This window comes from Phascolarctos cinereus, unplaced genomic scaffold, assembly GCF_003287225.1.
Source record: "Phascolarctos cinereus isolate Bilbo 61053 unplaced genomic scaffold, phaCin_HiC Scaffold_3;HRSCAF=262, whole genome shotgun sequence".
NCBI classification, from domain to species: domain Eukaryota; kingdom Metazoa; phylum Chordata; class Mammalia; order Diprotodontia; family Phascolarctidae; genus Phascolarctos; species Phascolarctos cinereus.
In genome coordinates this window covers 243,964,372-243,982,330 of record NW_027555736.1, presented here as the reverse complement: position 1 = coordinate 243,982,330, position 17,959 = coordinate 243,964,372, and the positions used below count along the sequence as shown (strand labels likewise).

Below are 17,959 nucleotides of genomic sequence, written 5' to 3'. Positions count from 1 at the left end.
GGTATTGTGCCAACATAGTGACAAACATTCCCTAAAACAGAAGCCGCTTTAAAACCCAGTATGCCAGACCATAAATGATTATCACAATTATAAATGAGCTGAATGGAATACTGATGAACAGGTAGGCATCCTGTAACGCGGTTGATTACTTGAGAGGGTCAGGCATTGTACAAAAACACCAAGAGTGTGCTCCCTGCAGTTCTACTATTTCAACTTCTTTGAAACAACATATTCCATGATGGAAGATGACTTTTCTTTATCATAGAAAAGAATATATCTTGGCTTATCCTCCTGATCAGATAAAAAAAGTTAATGCTGGTACAAAGTTGAATTTACTTGCTGAAGTAGAAAGGAATGTGATTTACTACAAAAATTTAGCAATTTCTCTTGGATAGGGTTCAGAGAGAACTACAAAGATATTCACAGGAGGGAAAAACAAGCAAATCAGAAATGAAAAGGAATGAGATTTAGCCAACAGAAGAAAATGCTCACAGGTGACAATAATAAGTAATTGTGTGCTTCCTTCCCCACAGAAGATAGCACAAGAAGAAATGGGCTTTAGCTTCAATGTGAGGAATTAACATAAAGAACCTGATAGGCTTCAACACTAGAATGCATTCCCAAGGAGATCAATGGAATCATCATTAAGGGCCTTTTAAAATAACAGAGATTGTTAACTGCCAAGGTGATTTAAATATAAAGCTTAATCACGACAAGAGTATTGGCAATTTGACCTGTAAAGGAGTCTTCAGTCCTATAATTCTAAATATATGTACACTGGGGGAGGGGGGAAGCAGAGGAGCCCTCATGATTTGTTGTCTAGAATATATCCCATGAAGCATACATGGAGCTGAGCTGCCCAGGCCACTTCCAGGGAGACACAAATACATGTCTGTGTGTGTGTGTGTGTGTGTGTGTGTGTGTGTGTGTGTGTGTGTGTGTGTGTGTGTGTGTGTGTGTGTGTGTCTATATCTATATTCAATACTGAAGGACTTTAGGTCAATACAGTAATTCCTTTGTCCCTCTGATGGCAGTAGTAGTAGTAATAGTAGTAGTAGTAGTAGTAGTAGTAGTAGGGGGCGGTGACTGCATCAAAGAAGACTGTCCATAGAGCCAGAAAGAACTGCCCCCTTAGGAGACAGGTATGACTTGGCCCTCTCCTGCCTTCTCTCTTCCCGTCTGCTAAGCACGTCAGAACTTCAAAAGTCTCTCTGACTTCTGATGGGGAGATGGGGTGGGATTTCTTCTCCTCTTGCATCCTGGTAGTAATGGCAACAGACCACACATGGTGATGGCTACACACCTGGATCTCAGGAATCTAACCGACTCTTGGGCTTTGTGTTTCTTTCCCAGATCACAGGTGACTAAATAATAATTCTGAGATGGATACTTTCAGCCTCGGCAGCTACCTCATGGACTTGAGACGTCTTGAGTCATTGGAGGTCCAGTAGGACCAATCACCCCCCATTAAAATCCAAAGGAGAGTCTCAAACATTCTCCATGTGCTCAGAAGATGGGAAGAGAGAAGAAAAAGAGACTGCAGGTTATCACTTTAAAATCTACTGAACAAGTGGATCTTCTTTAACTCAGTGGCTGATTTTCTGATGTAACTTCCCCAACCTGTGTCATCCTGAAGTCCTTCAGCAATAGCAACATACATATCTACAAATGCTGAGAGAGTTCTTCTTCATGCATGCTCTAATCAGGATAAATTAGGGTGATCTCCATTATAGATGGCCCTGAACGACTCGTTCTGTTTTTTATTAGTTACTCTGGGGGGGAAGCCTCAGAATACGAGGAGATTTTTGATAGGTAAAACCCAACTTCCATAGAACTGACTATTTCTTATAAAGACACTTCCACATACTCCTGTGAAAAGTGTATAGAAACTTTAACAACTACAAGTGAATAAGGAGAACCTAGTCTTGCATATAGAACTATGGTATCCACTCCCACAGAGTCCTTCCTAACATGTTTAGACCCTGACTTCATTAAGATCCACTTAGGTGGAAGTCCTTTACCTGCTGAATTACCATCACTACTTCTCATTACATAATAAGAAGCACCTTACCTCTTCTCTATTTCTGGTGTATCCAGAAGTTGGAGTGACTGGCTGACAAAATAATCAGCAATTGGCTGATTTACAGAAATCTCCGCTTGCAACATCTGCAAATATTTCCAGAAATGAAATGAGTCTACATTAATTCATGTTATTAATTTGGACCTATATTTTATTTAATAATTTGAAAATATTAGTTATTAATCTGACATTTGAAATAAATACACAGATAATATCAAACTAACCCAAATAAAGCCATGAATTCTGAACAATTTATATTTTTATTTAGACTAGATGAAAAATATCTGTAAGGAATATAGAATAGAGGAAAAAATCACTATAAGAAAACTAGAATAATTGATTTGTTTAGTGTCTCCTAATTTCCTTTCTGCCTATGTATCTGTTTTGTTGCTAATGTTTTTAATGATAGTCAGTCAATGTGTGTGCTTGTCTAATTTAGCTATCCTTGTTACATCACATCTTTCCATGTTTTTTTATAATCTTCATTTTTGTCTTTTTTTTTTTAACTGCACAAGTGTTCTGTCCCATTGATATATCATAATTTATTTGGCTAGTTTTTAACTGTTACCCATTATGCTTGTTACCAGTATGTTTTCAATTGTCCCCAGGGCTTATCCTCTGGAGAGGGTTACATAAAATAAAGCATCTGTAAATATTTTCATCCAGATAAGTTCTTTCTTTCCTTTTAATAATGTCCTTAAAATACAGTTCCCAGCGGCAGGGTCACTGGGCAATAGTTAGTGTGTGATTGGTTATATAATTCTTATTATATATTTCCAGATTGCTCTTCTAAAAATTTTACACAAATTTATACTCTCACCAATAATCTAACAGTAGTGATAGTTTGTGCTTATAAATTATTTATAATTTCTAGAGTTTTGAGATTTGCAAAATATTTTACATACATTATCTCATTTAAGATACTTTGTGCATATTATATACATTGACCTATCTATGCTTTTGTCATGTTCCCCAGTAGAACATAAGGATTGAGAGTAGGAACTATTTTGGTATCCCCAACATCTAGCACACACTTTGGACACAATATGTACTTATACAACATTTGTTAATTGTTATAGAATTTGATCTTTGTAAAAACCCTGTGCAGTAGGTATTACAGGCATTAGCATCTCCATTTTACAGATAAAGAAGCAGATTGGGAGTGGTTGTGTAACTTGCCCATGGTCAGCCGGCTAGTAAATTAGAGATGGGATTAGAACCCAAGTCTTTCATTAGTCTACATCCACAGCCCACAGTGATTGCTCTTGGCAGCTTGGGATGAATGCCTATTTTCCTGCATTCCTGTCAACATGGAATTGTATTGTCTTCAGCCATTTTTGCCAATCTGACGGGTATAAGGTAATACTATAAATAATATTTTCCTTCTTTAAAACAAAGCCTATTCATTTCCTTAAACTTCTCCATTGAGATGGTGTTTTAATTACTTTTAATCATTTGTATCCTTATAGACTCTGTTTGGCATCTTTTTTTTTTTTATCAGTTCTATTTACCACAAAGATTTTCCCCCCTATGTTGCGGGCTCAGCTCTAAAGTCTGTATCTTCTTAGTTAAGGTTTGATGTTGGGATGAAATGAAGTACTCACAAGTCACTAAACATTTAACAAAGGAAGAGGTTTATTTTGCCCTAACACAGCAAGGATTTGCAAGAAGCATGCAGTGGCACCAAGATTCTCTGGACATGCTCCAGCTTGTCTTTATCTGGAAATGTGTCTGGTCAATCAGTCATCAGGGTATATAGCAAGACGTATAATCTTGGGCACCCACCAAATCTGACAGGCAGCAATTACAAGAGGTTGGGACCTTTTATGTTCCTAGATCAGGAAGCTGCATCAGGGAAGCTGGGGCCGATCAAGTTACACGGAGGAAGGAAGCTGTATCAGGAAATCTCTGACTTTTTCTTTTCATTTAATAATAACAGCTAATAAAAATGATATTTTTTTTGATCAACTAGCTGTATCTGACTCTTCATGACTCCATTTGGGATTTCCTTTGCAAAGATACTGGAGTGGTTTGCAATTTCCTTCTCCAGCTCATTTTACAGGTGAGCAAACTGAGGCAAACAGGGTTAAGTGACTTGTCCAGGGTCACACAGCTAGTAAGTATCTGAGGCAGTATTTGAATTCAAATCTTCCTAACTCCAAGTCTATGTTATTTAGCTACCTTTTTTGGGAATGTCTGTTCAAGAACTCTCTTAAAAAGAATATAAACAAAAATATGAATTTTTATGTCAATGATTTCTTTTATTTGTTGATGCATCTGTATTTTGCATTAAAATCGGCTTACTGGGCAGAAGAGCATTATAAAATAATTCTGCTTTAAAGATGCTTGGTAAATTTAACTGGAAAAAAAATCTAACCATCACACAAAACAGTATAATTTTTCAATACAAAATCACCTGAAACATCAGCATACAATTGAGATTTCGAATTCTGATCTGAAGATCTTCTTAATGTAAGAGTTCAGAATGTTTAAACTAATTTTTAACTTAAAATAATGCTACCAAGCATGAATCATACTTTTTGCACTGATAAATACAGGATCCACAAATCCTATATTTCTGAATGTGGTTTAATTTCAGGCCAAGAGTTTGAGGGGATGATGTCCTGAAACTCCTAGCAAGGAAATACAGGTCAGATTCCTCAATATTTCAATGGATGTTTGTCACTGGACAAATGCAAATGATTTCACCTCTGCCATAGTTAAGTCCAAGGTGCTGAAGGCTGAATTCCCTTAAGTACTATTCAAACTTTGCAAAAATGGCACATTTACTGTGTTTGCAAAAGCGTTGCGGTCACATTTGCAGAAGACGCAGAATGAGTTTCAACATTTAAACAACTAAGCAGAAGAATATAGCTTTCAGAGCTTCTTCAAGGTAAAGTCATTTTCCACATGTCTAACATGGATTTGGAGCAGTTCGATGACTCAGTGGATAAAGTGCCAGGCATGGAGTCAGGAAGATCTGAGTTCAAATCCAGCCTCAGACATTGACTAGCTGTCTGACCCCAGCAAGTTCCTTAACCCTGTTTGGCCCAGTTTGCTCATCTGTAAAATGAGCTGGAGAAGGATGTGGCAAACTAATCCTGTGACTCTGCCAAGAAAACCCCAAATGGAGTCACTAAGAACCAGACATGATTGAAATGAATGAACGACAACAATGTGGATTTGATCGCAAGAGAAACATACAATAGTGAAAGAATGAAACACCTTACCTAATTTTGAGATATTTTGCTTCTAAAAATTATCCTTTTTTTTTTTGTAAAGCATGAAAAGTAAAGAGGTTTGCTGACATTACCTCAAATGTTTTCTGCTGCTCTAGAAGATCCTCAAGTTGGCCAGCCGAGTTCATTTTCAGACATTCTTCTATCTTCTCCAAAAACTGTATCCACTTTTCACATTTATGAAGGAATTTTTCACTGAATCCAGTTCCCTGAAGTTCACTACGAGTTAAACAGGGTCATGCAAAAAGGATGTTACAAAGTGTGGCCCTTTAATTTTTCCTTAATGGACATAATATGGTATTGATGTGGTTTTTCTAACCTGCACTTCTCCAGAGCAGTGGCAGTTGCCTGACTCCACTTTCGATTCAGATTTTGTAATGTCTTTATATCTATGTCACTAAGTGGCAGCTTGAAACTCACTTCATTCAAATGTTCCATGTCAGGGGACAGTGCTGTTAATTCTAACATGTGATTCTGTTTGAAGTGGGGGAGGGGAACAAAACAAAACCACAATTAAATTCTAAAAATTTTTTTTCTTCTTCAGACATTTAAATGTTGTACAATTTTAAAGCCAAAAGGAACTTTAGCCATTATCTGATGATGTCAAAATTAAACAGAAACACTAAACCATGCATATGGATTCTTGAGGGCTGCATACTGACTTAGAAAACCATGTATTAACATTAATTCTATTCTATTCTATTTTGTTAAATATTTCCCAGTTACATTTTGGACCCTGTGTGTCAGGCCATGTATTTGACACCTGCGATCTAGACAAACTGCTGGCATTTTGTAAGTGAGAAAACAGAGGCCCAGAGAGTTCCAGTCACTTTCCAGTGTCAAAATTACTTGGCAGAATCAGAATTAGAAACCCAAGTCTCTTGACTCTTAAGCCATTAATTATGAAACAATATTTAGCGACACATTCACGTGTTCTAAGAGTGAAACAAGCATTGTTACCAACTACATACTTTGGCTGTGAGCTACAGAAAGTCACATGTAAGGCCCCGCACAGTCGATGCTATAACCGTCCTCAAGTGGCCTGGACAGCTTGCTCAGAATACACAGGATGAAGCAAATGTTGAAAAGATAATAACTATGTGATGGCATATGCCCATTATCCCATTATTGGGGAGGTTGAGGCTGGGGGATGGAGTTGAGCTTGGGAGTCCTGAGCTGCAATAGGGATAAAGCTGATTCAGTGTCTACGATAAGTCTTTCACCAATATGGTGAACCCCTGGGATTGGAAGGCCACCAGGCTGCTTAAGAAGGGGTGAAAGGGCCCAGGTCAGAACCAGAGCAGGTCAAAACTACTACGCTGGTGAGCAGTGAAATTGTCCCCATGAGCAGCTGCTGCATTTCTAACCTAGGAGACCCAGTCGAGTTGGGATGGGGGGGAGGGAGGAGGGAGGAAGGGAATGAGAAAGAAGGGGAAAAGGAAAAGATAACATACTGTATGACTGGTTGAGTGAAGCATTTTATAAATGACTTCAAGCTCCAAAGATACAAAATTATTATGTCCTTGACCTTGGCAGGAATGGTATTATTTTGCTTTGTCTCATAAGCATGGCTAATGACCTTTAATGTCTCTTATAACTCTTTATATTCCTATTATCTTTCTAGTATAACAGCATACACATATTGAGAGGACAAAATGAAATGCTCTTCACTGCTGTTCTCAGCCTTGTCAACAGTTTACCTTCAACATTTGACCTTCAATATGGAATTAGAAAGCATATCTTTTAGGTTAGCCATGAACCATATAAAATGACCTTTTAAAAACCTATAGAAAATTATGAAGATTAATATAGTAAAATTTGGATGAAGCAAAATCTAAATAACAATCTCAGTTAATTGAAAATTAATTTAACAGTCAATTTTAAAAATTAATTTTGAAATATTTTAAAAAATGAATATTTTTGAAGTATCCATTTTTGAAATAATTTGATAATTACTTTCTTAATGTACCCCAACTTGGATTGAAAGAAGCATTTCACCAGGAAATAAAAGCATAAAGAATGTTTTATATATATATATATATATATATATATATAATATATATATATATATATATATATATATATATATATATATTATATTTACATATACACATATATGTATATATTTATACACACACACACATACGTATTATGTTCTTTTTTATTTATTTCATTTTTTTTTAAATTTTTTGAGAGGCAATGAGGTTAAGTGACTTGCCTAGAGTCACACAGATAGTATGTGTTATGTGTCTGAAGTAGGATTTGAACTCATGTCCTCCTGACTCCAGGGGTGGTGCTCTATCCACTGCGCCACCTAGCTGCCCCCTATATTCTTTATATATACATGCATATATACACATACAGATCTTAATCCAGAATACATATATATGTAAACACACAAACATATATATATCTATATATATCTATGTTCAGGTACAATGGAAAAGAACAGTGAGTTTGGAGTCACATGTCCTGGGTTCAAATCCTGGACAAAACACTCAATCTCTTGGGGTGTTGATTTCCCCAAGTGGATTCAATGACTGTCAAGTTCTCTTCCGGCTCTAAATCTATGATCTCAATTCCAATTCCTTTACTTTCAACATAGGTTCAGAGATTTAGATGCGGAAAGGATGCTTAAGATTACCCAGCAGAACCAGAATGCAAACACAGATCCTCTAACTCCCAATGCAGGACTCTTTCCACTATGCCATTTACTCCCTCCATTCTACAGTCCTCTGCAAAGAGAACCCAGGTTTAAAATCATGATCCAGAAGCTGAATTCAGGAGGCTAAAGCCTCGCACAAAATTTCAATTGTGTTTGTTAACAGAGAAACGATCAAAGTAAGGAAACGGATCGACACATTTTAGAATGATTTTCAACAAAGTTTGCTTCCAAAAAAATAATTTGGGGAGGCAGAATCTTAGGAGTTGATGAAAATTCAGGAACTTATCAGTCCCTGGAAGTTCATGGTGAAAGCAATATAGAATTAAGTAAGCCAGGCCAGCAAAATAACATACACAATGATTATAAGGATATAAACAGAAAGAACAAAAGCAAAATAAATCTGAACATTGTACAATTCTAATGACCAAGGATGGACTGGTGAAAGAGCTGAGACAGTGTGCCTTCCTCATAGTCTGTGTGGAAGGGGACTGTGAGTGAAGTGCATGTACCTTTTGCCACATTTAATTATTGTACTGGGTCTAGCCCAGTGGAAATATACAGTTTGAATTCAAATAATGTGACCACATTAGAGGACCTCAACGTATCATAAGAAATAACTTAGCAATAATATTCCTTAGTACTTTTCACTAGCGTTCCCATTCAGTTAGCTGGAATGCTCTGACAGTGGAGCGTTCTAGTTAACTGGATTTGTGGAATGATTGATGAGTAATTACAAACCACTCTTTTCTTAAGCTTTATTGAATATCATTCTAAAATATGTCAGTTTATTTCCCTAATTTGGTAAAATTGGTTCCAGTTTGGAATGAATGAGCATATTTTATATATTGTAACTTTGAATAGTGTAAATTTGAATACATGCGACCACCTCAGGGCATCATTATTTGTACTAATGGGGACCAGGCTAAATCATATTTTCAGTTTTATGATTTTAAGGCAGATCAATGGCTTGTGATTCAAGAAGACTTGAGTTTTAACCCCAATTTGGGCTTTAGAGAAAACTGTCTGAGAACGTATAAATGACTATGCTCAAAAGTTATCATTCTGATTGTATACCAGCCCTACAAAGCAACACAAACTAGCCCTCTCCTTATTCTTCTGATGTTCCAAGCCCTTAGAAAGATGCCAGATTTGACTATACCAGGAGGAATTCCGGATCTTCTTCTCTTCCCTTTAGGTCCAAACTCTCTACTGGATGCTTGATACTGTCTTCCAAAGACGCTAGTTGGTCCCTGAAATCCTTCAGCTGGGAAAGAATATGCTAAAACAAGATATATTTTCATTAGAAACATTAGATACATATCTAATGAGAAGAGAAAAATAAAGTATTAAATATAATCTTTGGTTATTTATGTAATTGACAGCCATATCTACTATACATGCTTCTAAAAATTATATCTATATCTACATGTAATATGGTGATATATATCAATATATACATATATTGATATATAAAAAAAAATATCAATATAAATTAAACATGTTTTAAAAGCTGATGGTGACTTTGGATACTTGACGCTTTATCTTTTGTCTTTGGCAGTTATCCCTGGCTTATGGTGAAGAGAAAGGACCAAGGGAAGGGCTAATTAATCTGCTCCCTCTGGTGTGAGTGTTAGGAGCTACGGGTCCTAGTATACATGCTTTTGGTACAATTATCACTAACGGCCCAGCAACAAGTGAGTAAAAAAAACATCAGGTCACTTATACACAATTCAATGAATATATTTTTAAAATAACAGCAAACCTGGAAAAAATTATTCAGGATAATGTGCTGTCTTATAAACAGTTACGTATAACGAAATGTACAAACTTTCCATAAAACATGCTACCATTACATAGGAGGAAATTAATTTGGTTCAGCTTATGAAGCCGAATTCAGTTGAAGCCAAGTCCAGAGACAGAAGGATCCCCTGACTGTGCCTGAGATCACAAGATCAAAACCGAGCTGAACATTAATTTGAGCTGTACCTCAAACTCATTGGACTTCATAAGCAGCATTTTTTGCAGGTAAGAAATCCTCTGAAGTGAAGAAGATTGATTAGAAAGAACATCTTGCTTAACAGGACCTGCTTGCTCTAGGTTTGGCTCAATGACTGCTGAATTCTGAAGAAAGGTTTCTTTTATGTTCTCTAGGCCATGCTGCAAGTTCTGAAAAGAAGAAATGTTGAAAAACAACAATTTTTCCCCTACTACCAAGTAACATTTTACACAGAAGTTTGTCTTCTTAAAAAAATGCAAGCCGTGGTAACCCACGCAGCTAAGCTTCGCTCACTGTGTGGCTTGGCAGGCTGCTCACTTGAGAGACTGTTGTGAAATCAGCTATTCCAAGTCAAACAATAACTAAACGTTAAACTGCTGAATCAATGAATTCTTCTATATTTTATATTCCTAGCATTTTTAACACTGCTTTTAACATTACTTCAATGGTCAGTATAACCCCCCCCCCCCCGAGGTATTCTGATATAAACTGAAGTGTATGGAGGGCCTGCATAGTCCCAACTAGTTAGAATGACAAGCTGGTTCAGGAGCTCTTGGGTCAGTACTCTATGTTCAAAACTTCTGGTAAGTGCCTTACAATACAGAGTGTAGGACTTAATCAGAAGGAAAAAAAGGATCAAATCCATTTCCTTTAATTAGACAAAAATTTGGGCCAAAACTCAACTAGATAATAGGATAATAGTTTGTTTTCCATTTGAACAGCACCTATGAGTTTGGAGATAATGAAATTTGTGAGGCTTAATAACAATTCAAGTGAATTTGAAATACATTTACTATCCGTGCATTCTTTACTAATAATTACAAAATTATAGAGCAAGTTACACAAGAAAATATAATGCTCTGAGCAGTGTGCAAAGTCACAATGTTCTCAGAACTAGAGGCTACATTAACATAGGCACAAACCCACATTAACTCTCAAAAACAAGGATTTAACACTTCACTGATTCCTCTAGCTAGTCTCATACAGTCTAGACACAGTACTTTAAGACAGAGATGCTGAAAAGGAGTTGATCCTTTCTCATGGTGATGTCAACAGTTCATGACCACTTCTAACTTCTGGAATTTTACATTCAGTGTTAAGTGTTATCACAGCACTTTGTGGGGTGCTTTGAACTTACTTCATAATGAACTTGAAGGATTTGTCATTCTAATGATATGGGTATTTCCTTCACTGACTCTACAATGTAGGTAGTTAAGTATTGCGGTGGCCAGAAAAAAAATCACTTTGAGGTCAACCAATTGATGAGCCTACCATCAGTTTGGTCCTTGGACAAAGAACAAATTGTCCATCACCGGCCCAGACTCTGAACTCTGATAGTGTCAGTAGTACTTGGTGAGAATCTGTGCTCTGCTGGCAAAAGCAGACTCATCCATATGACAGGGCATGGGATTAAGACTGTAGTGAAGGACCTTTCACATAGTAGGGCTTTTAAAAAAAATCTTTGTTATATTTCTCTCTTTTTGGCAGAGAGGAAAGGATCACAGGGGAAGAATGCTGCATATACCATTGGATAAGGTCACTGCATTGGTTGTTTTTACTTAACTATTTTTCCATCTAATAAGGGAGAGTTCAACAACAGAGTAGAGGAGGTTCTGGAAATGACCATAATGTAAAAATAAAATGTATCAATAAAATGGAAATTTTTTTAACACGGAAACAAAAATGGGAAAAAATGTTTATTGACCCGATGTTGGGAAAACAAAATCTGGTTCTTTTGACTTCTACTAAACCCCAAAACACGTCAACTGCCCCAGTGCAGACCACTCTTTTCATCTATAAGCTTTTTCAATGTGTGCTCTCCCCCCCCACACACATACACACATACACACTTCCTGTGTCTTCATCAATTTTTGCTACTCTTTTAAATTTGACTGCTACCTCATCATTTAGTTCCAATCTTACATTTTCCCAAACCAGGGTCTTTCACTTAAAATCTGTGTGACCTTGAGCTCATTACTTAACTTCTCTGGCCTCTGTTTCCTCAGGGCTTATGAGCATTTACAGTATAGTGTGGTATTTCTATTACAAAACTTCTGAACATTTAGAGTAGTGCTGTGAGGCTTCCAGAGAATCAAAGGACTTTGTGGGTCTTCCCACCTTCCAGTTATACACAGATAGCCTCATTGAAGAGTTCAGTGTGTGAAGCTGAGGACAAGTCAGCAAGTATCTCTTCAGTCTTACTATGTGCCAAGTACTGTGCTAAGTACTGGGAATACAAAGAATAATAATAATAATAATAATAATGGCAGTGAGGTAACAATAACTAGCATTTGTATAGCACCTACTTCTGCTAGGGGTTGTGCTGAGCACTAACAAATATTCTCCTTTGATCCTCACAACAACCCTTTGAGGCATTGTTGTTCAGTTGTGTGTCTGACTTTTCCTGATCCCATTTTGGGGTTTTCTTGGCAAAGATACTGGAGTGGTTTGCAATTTCCTTCTCCAGCTAATATTACAGATGAAGGAAACTGAGGCAAAGAGGGTTAAGTGACTTGCCCAGGGTCACACAGCTAGTAAGTGTCTGAGGCCAGATTTGCACTTAGGAAGATCAGTCTTCCTGGCTTCAGGTCTGGCACTCTGTCCACTGTGCCACCCAGCTGCCCCACCCTTAGAAGTAGATGCTATTTTTATCCTTATTTTACATTTGAGGAAACTGAGGTATACAAGGTTAAGTGGCTTGCCCAGGGTCACAGAGATAGTATCTTAGGCTGAATTTGAAGTCAGGTCTTCCTGACTCTAGGTCCAACACTCTTCTCCACTGTGTCACCAAGCTGTCTCTAGGCCATACAAAATTTAAATTTTACATTAAAAGCCATCTTTAGCTCAAGGACTATACAAGCAAGATACTACAAAAGCAGGAGGCCTACAATGATGACCTCCAAAACAGATGGTCTCCAAGTTCCTTCCCAAGCTCTAGATCTATGAGACTCTGTGATATTCCTGTTTTATTGAGCTTCTGTCATACTCATTACGTATGATGTTGTTCAGTCATTTTTCAGGCATGTCTGACTCTTTGTGACCCCCATTTGGGGTGTTCTTGACAAAGATACTGGAGCAGTTTGCCATTTTCTTCTCCAGCTCATTTTACAGATGAGGAAAATGGGGCTAAATAAATGACTTGCCCATGGTCACATAGCTAGTAAGCATCTGAGGTCAGATTTAAACTTGGGAAGATGAGTCTTCCTGACTCCAGGCCCAGCACTCTACCACTGTACCACCTAGCTGCCTTATGAAAAAAATATAAGCAGTTCATTATAAACATTATAAGCTATCTTAAATCATTCTTGATCTTTGGCACTTTCCCTTCCTTCTAATCCCCAGTGTCCTTTCCACTCTCTTTTGTGTGAGATCTTCCCCTATTAGAATGGAAGCTCCTTGAGGTACTTTTTGCATTTAGCATATACTAGGCACTTTATAAATGCTCGTTGACTTGTTCTCAGTATCTCAAATGTTAGTCTTCCACCTTCAACTGGACTCTCTGTAACTTGAGGGTGGGAAGAACTATTCCCCATGATTTTCTTGAAGCTTCATAGGCACTTAGTATTGTAAGTGTTCAAAAGGTTTTGGGGTTTGTTTTTTTTTTCTGACTGATTCTCTTGTTTACTCTCAAGTCTGTTTGATTTCAGAAAAGAATGGTGAAGCTTTCTAAGATCTCTGAACAAAATTCCTTTAACACTCAGCATGATGATGCAGCATAGTTCCCAATTAGACACTCTCAAATCATACACAGATTCATTCCAATTATTCCTGGTCTCCATTTCTAAAACAGCTCCTTGATAGGACATTAATGAAACAAAATTTTCATCAAAAGATGCCAAGTACCCACAGGGAATATGGGATTGTTATTAGGCTCTAAGGTGCTTTAAGTATCTGCGTGGGCATGGGTCAACTTAAGACTTTTGAAACTAAAAATCAATAGAAATGATTTTTGAAATTAGAAATCAGTATAAATGATTTTTGAAATTGAATTTTTTAAATTAAAAATCAGCAGAATTGATATCAATGAGCTTTGGTTCAACTTTGGTTTCTAAACAAAGGCATTCAAAAAGCAGACTCTAGTTACTAAGTACTAGCATGATGAATAAAAAGAGACTGGGCTCTGGAGGTGTGCATAAAAGAAATATGAAACTTTCACACTGTATTTGCTATTGTTGTCCTGTCCAAACAAATTTAGCCAGCACACTGAATACCAGAGAAAATGATGTCATGGCTGCGTAGGCCTAGACAGATGATGATGATGATGACGACGACGACGACGACGACGACGATGACGGTGGTGGTGGTGGTGATGGTAATGATGACAGAGATAGGTTTGCAAAGTGCTTCACATATACTATCTTATTTGATTCTCACAACAGCCCCATGAGGTAGACTTATTATCCTCATTTTACAGTAGACAGAGGTTGAGTAACTTGCCCTAAGTCACTCAACTAGTAAGTATTGGAGGTGGGAGTAATGAGCTCAGGCCTTCTCAACTCCAAGTCCACTGCTCTACTCAATTTACACAAACAGCCTGAGATAACTGTTGGTATAAGAGCAAATGGTCTGCTTCCTGTGAAAGAAGTACTCAATTATGTGTTGTTGGGTGTTTTCTCCCACTCCCCCAACATATAGTTGATCTGCTTGAAATTAGCCTTTCTGGTTCTACCTGCCTATGTCTGTGTGGCCATGAATCTGCACTGAAACACGTTTGTTGCTTTCAAAATATCAGGTCTTGTATCAACTGCCATTCTTTCATCCTGTTGCTTGATAGTGGAAGTAGCATACCTGAACTATTATTGTCATCTTTCCTATCTGGCAGTTTCTTTTCTCCTCGAAGCTCTTTCTCCACCCCATGGTGATCTGTTTCTAATCACACTTGTATTTGTTGTATATAGCAATAGCTTAGGCACAAACTAGTAAAATTGCCTTGTATTAGTATTTGCAGCTTCTTGTATGTGTGTATCTATCTTTCTATCTAATATCACTTTGTCGAGGACTAGAGGAGGATAGTCCCTTATACTTTTAAATCCTCCACACAATAAGGCTTAGTAGTGACTGAATTAAATCTCTATCCTGGATCTAATCCCTTTCCTGGGTTTTTGTGCCTTCATAGGTACAGGTGCGAATGTTTTATGGTGAGGGCAGTCAGCTCTCTGTTTAAAAATACCTCACTTCATTTAATGAACTCTTACCGATGGGTGTACAACACGAGGCACGTTAACAAACAAAACACAGTCCTTTCACCCAAGGGTACTTTAAGATTATCCAGTCTAGCCTCTTCCAATAAAGAAATGGCAATCCACACAGACACCATTACAGGTTAGTCAAAGGAAAAATACGAACTAGAACCCAGGTCTCCTGATCAGAGTACAGTGTTCTTCTCCTGCTCATGGTTAAGCAAGAAGAAGGGAAGGGTCTTTGTACCTACCTTTGCATCCTCTAGTGCCCGGGTTAGGATCTCACTCAGGTTGTCTCCAGACATATTAATGCTCAAAATGTGTTTGGACTTCTCTTCAAGCTGTTTCAGCCTTGCTGTTGCTTCAGCATGAGCAACAGTGTAAGACTCCCAAAGCTGTAACATACTTTGGGCTGATTGTAACTGATCTGCAATTTCATGATTCACTCGAGTCCACCTGTCAACAAACAAATAAATGAAAAATCCTATTTATTCCATTTTCCATAATCTGGGCTCTCCAACTGAAAGTAGAAAGTAGAATGATAATTGTTATTTCCAATAATGGCTTAACTAAAAATCAAACAGAACAAAGGATTCTTTAATTTAAAACACAAATGTGTCGCTGAAAGACACATGGAGAAGACCAACTGTGGGTAAGCTTCTCCAATAAGGATGTGATATTTAAAAGAACTGATTCAAATATATACAAACAAGAGCCATTCCTCAAAAGAATAAATATGAACTGGCAGTTTTCAAAGAAAGAAATCTAGGCCTATCAATCATCAAATTTAAAAAATGCTCCAAATCACTAATTAAAATAATTAGAAAATTATTTATCTCTGAATAACTAGGGAAATTAAAATTAACTCTGAGGTTCTACCTCACACCTATCAGATTTGCAAGGATGAGGATAAAGGAAAAAGAAAAATCTTAGACACACTAATTTACTCTTGGTAGAGAAGTGAATTGGTCCAATTATTCTGGAAAGCTATTGGAACTACATCTACAAAGTCACTAAATGTGCCAACCTTTTGGCCCAGCAATACCATTAGTAGCCCTATATTTCAGAGAGAGAGATCAAAGACCCGTATGTATAAGAATATTTATAGCAATAATTTTAGTTAAAGCAAAGAATTGGAAAATAGGGGGGTGGTGAGGTACTCATCAAGTGGGGAGTGGCTGAATAACTTTTGATATATAAATATAATGGAAGAGTATTGTGCTGTAAGAAATGATGAAAAGGACCATTTCTGAGAAACCTGGGAAGACTTGTATGAGCTGATGCAGAGTGAAGTGAATGTAGATCAGAGAAAAATTTATACAACAACATGGTAAAGAAAAACAACTTTAAAGACTTAAGAATTGTATTCAATTCAATGACCAACCTCAATTCCAGAGAACCAATGATTAAGTATGCTACCCACCTCCTGACAGAGGTGATGGACTCAAGGTGAAGAATGAGAAATACGTATTTAGACATGAGCAATGAGAGAATCTGTTTTGCTTGACTGTGCATATTTGTTACAAAGATTTTTTTTTTCAATTGAGGGGTGGGAGATGGTAGGGAGAGTGGAGCTAGTCATAAGGCTGATAAGGAGAAAAAGAGAAACAAAAGAAGATCATTGAACTATCTAGAGAAATTCACAGAAGGCAACAGAAGGAAAGCCAGGAGGAAACACAGTCAAGCATGACAGCTTTGAAAGTTATATGTTGAATTTATTAAAGAGAAAAGGAAAAAAACAAAACATGTAATAGAGATGTGTGGTTTCATACACAATCCACTATTCTATTCTGTATATGGAAATGCTTGTTGTATTAGGGCTTAGATTTTAAAAAAAAAATTAAAATTAAAAATAAAATTGCTATAGCATCTGTTTTCTTTCCTCATTCTGGCTGTGATCAGAGAAATTTCTATTTTATCTGACTACCAGGAGATAGATTATATCCTCTAATGATGTTATATCTTTTTTAGAGGGAAAGCTTCCTGAGAGCAAAAGAGATCAAGAAGACTGAAAATCAGTCACCTCAGAAAATGATAAAATGTGATGGCCATAAAGCATTTTTCTATTGTCCATATAAGCTCATGGACAAGCTGGTAAATTTGAGAGACACCCTCTGTACTTATCTTAAATGTACCTTGTATGTGCTTCTTGACACTTCTGTTCAATTATCTCAGTGACCGAAGGACAATAGTCTTTGAGTTTACGAATAGCATCCTGGAGTTTGCTCCAATTTCCTTCCCTGCTCTCTGCTTCATCTTGAAGAAGCTAAGAAAATGTGTAAATAGGAATTAAGCATCATTTGATCTACTATCCAAAAGGGAAATTTGCCAGTATAACTAGATTCCAATAGTAGTAAAACACATTCAAAGACTAAAAGTAGTAAACAATTAGAAAAACCTAGTTTATAGTTTTACAAAACTTAAAGAATCACATAATTTAAGAGTCGGAAGGCATGTCAGAGGTCACTTAGTCTAACCTGTGCCTGAACAGGAATTCCTGACAATTCCATCCATTGATGGGAAACTGATACTTCTTGAAACATCCCGTTCCACTTTTGGACTGCACTCATTGTAAAGAAATTTCCCCTTACAATTGAATTATTTTGTGATTCATTGTGGTAAAGAAATTCTCTCCACTTATACTGATTTACAACTCATCTATAACTGCTACCTGTAGCACAGATTGGTTAAATAACTTAGCCTTGGTCACACAGTACATATTAAAGGAAGACCAAAACCCAGGTTCTTCTGACTCCAATTTTTAATCTCTAGCCTACCTGCTATTTCTAACCAGTCCCA

General features: G+C 37.1%; 1 protein-coding gene across 1 annotated transcript in view; it reads right to left on the bottom strand.

Annotated features, from left to right (window-relative positions):
- Window positions 1–17,959, bottom strand: part of SYNE2 (spectrin repeat containing nuclear envelope protein 2) — a 352,560-nt gene that overhangs the window by 64,410 nt on the left and 270,191 nt on the right. The window contains 7 exon segments of the mRNA XM_020986547.2: window positions 2,072–2,166; window positions 5,394–5,538; window positions 5,639–5,793; window positions 9,144–9,263; window positions 9,971–10,150; window positions 15,412–15,616; window positions 17,296–17,426. Coding sequence (XP_020842206.1) covers window positions 2,072–2,166; window positions 5,394–5,538; window positions 5,639–5,793; window positions 9,144–9,263; window positions 9,971–10,150; window positions 15,412–15,616; window positions 17,296–17,426 — 1,031 coding nt within the window.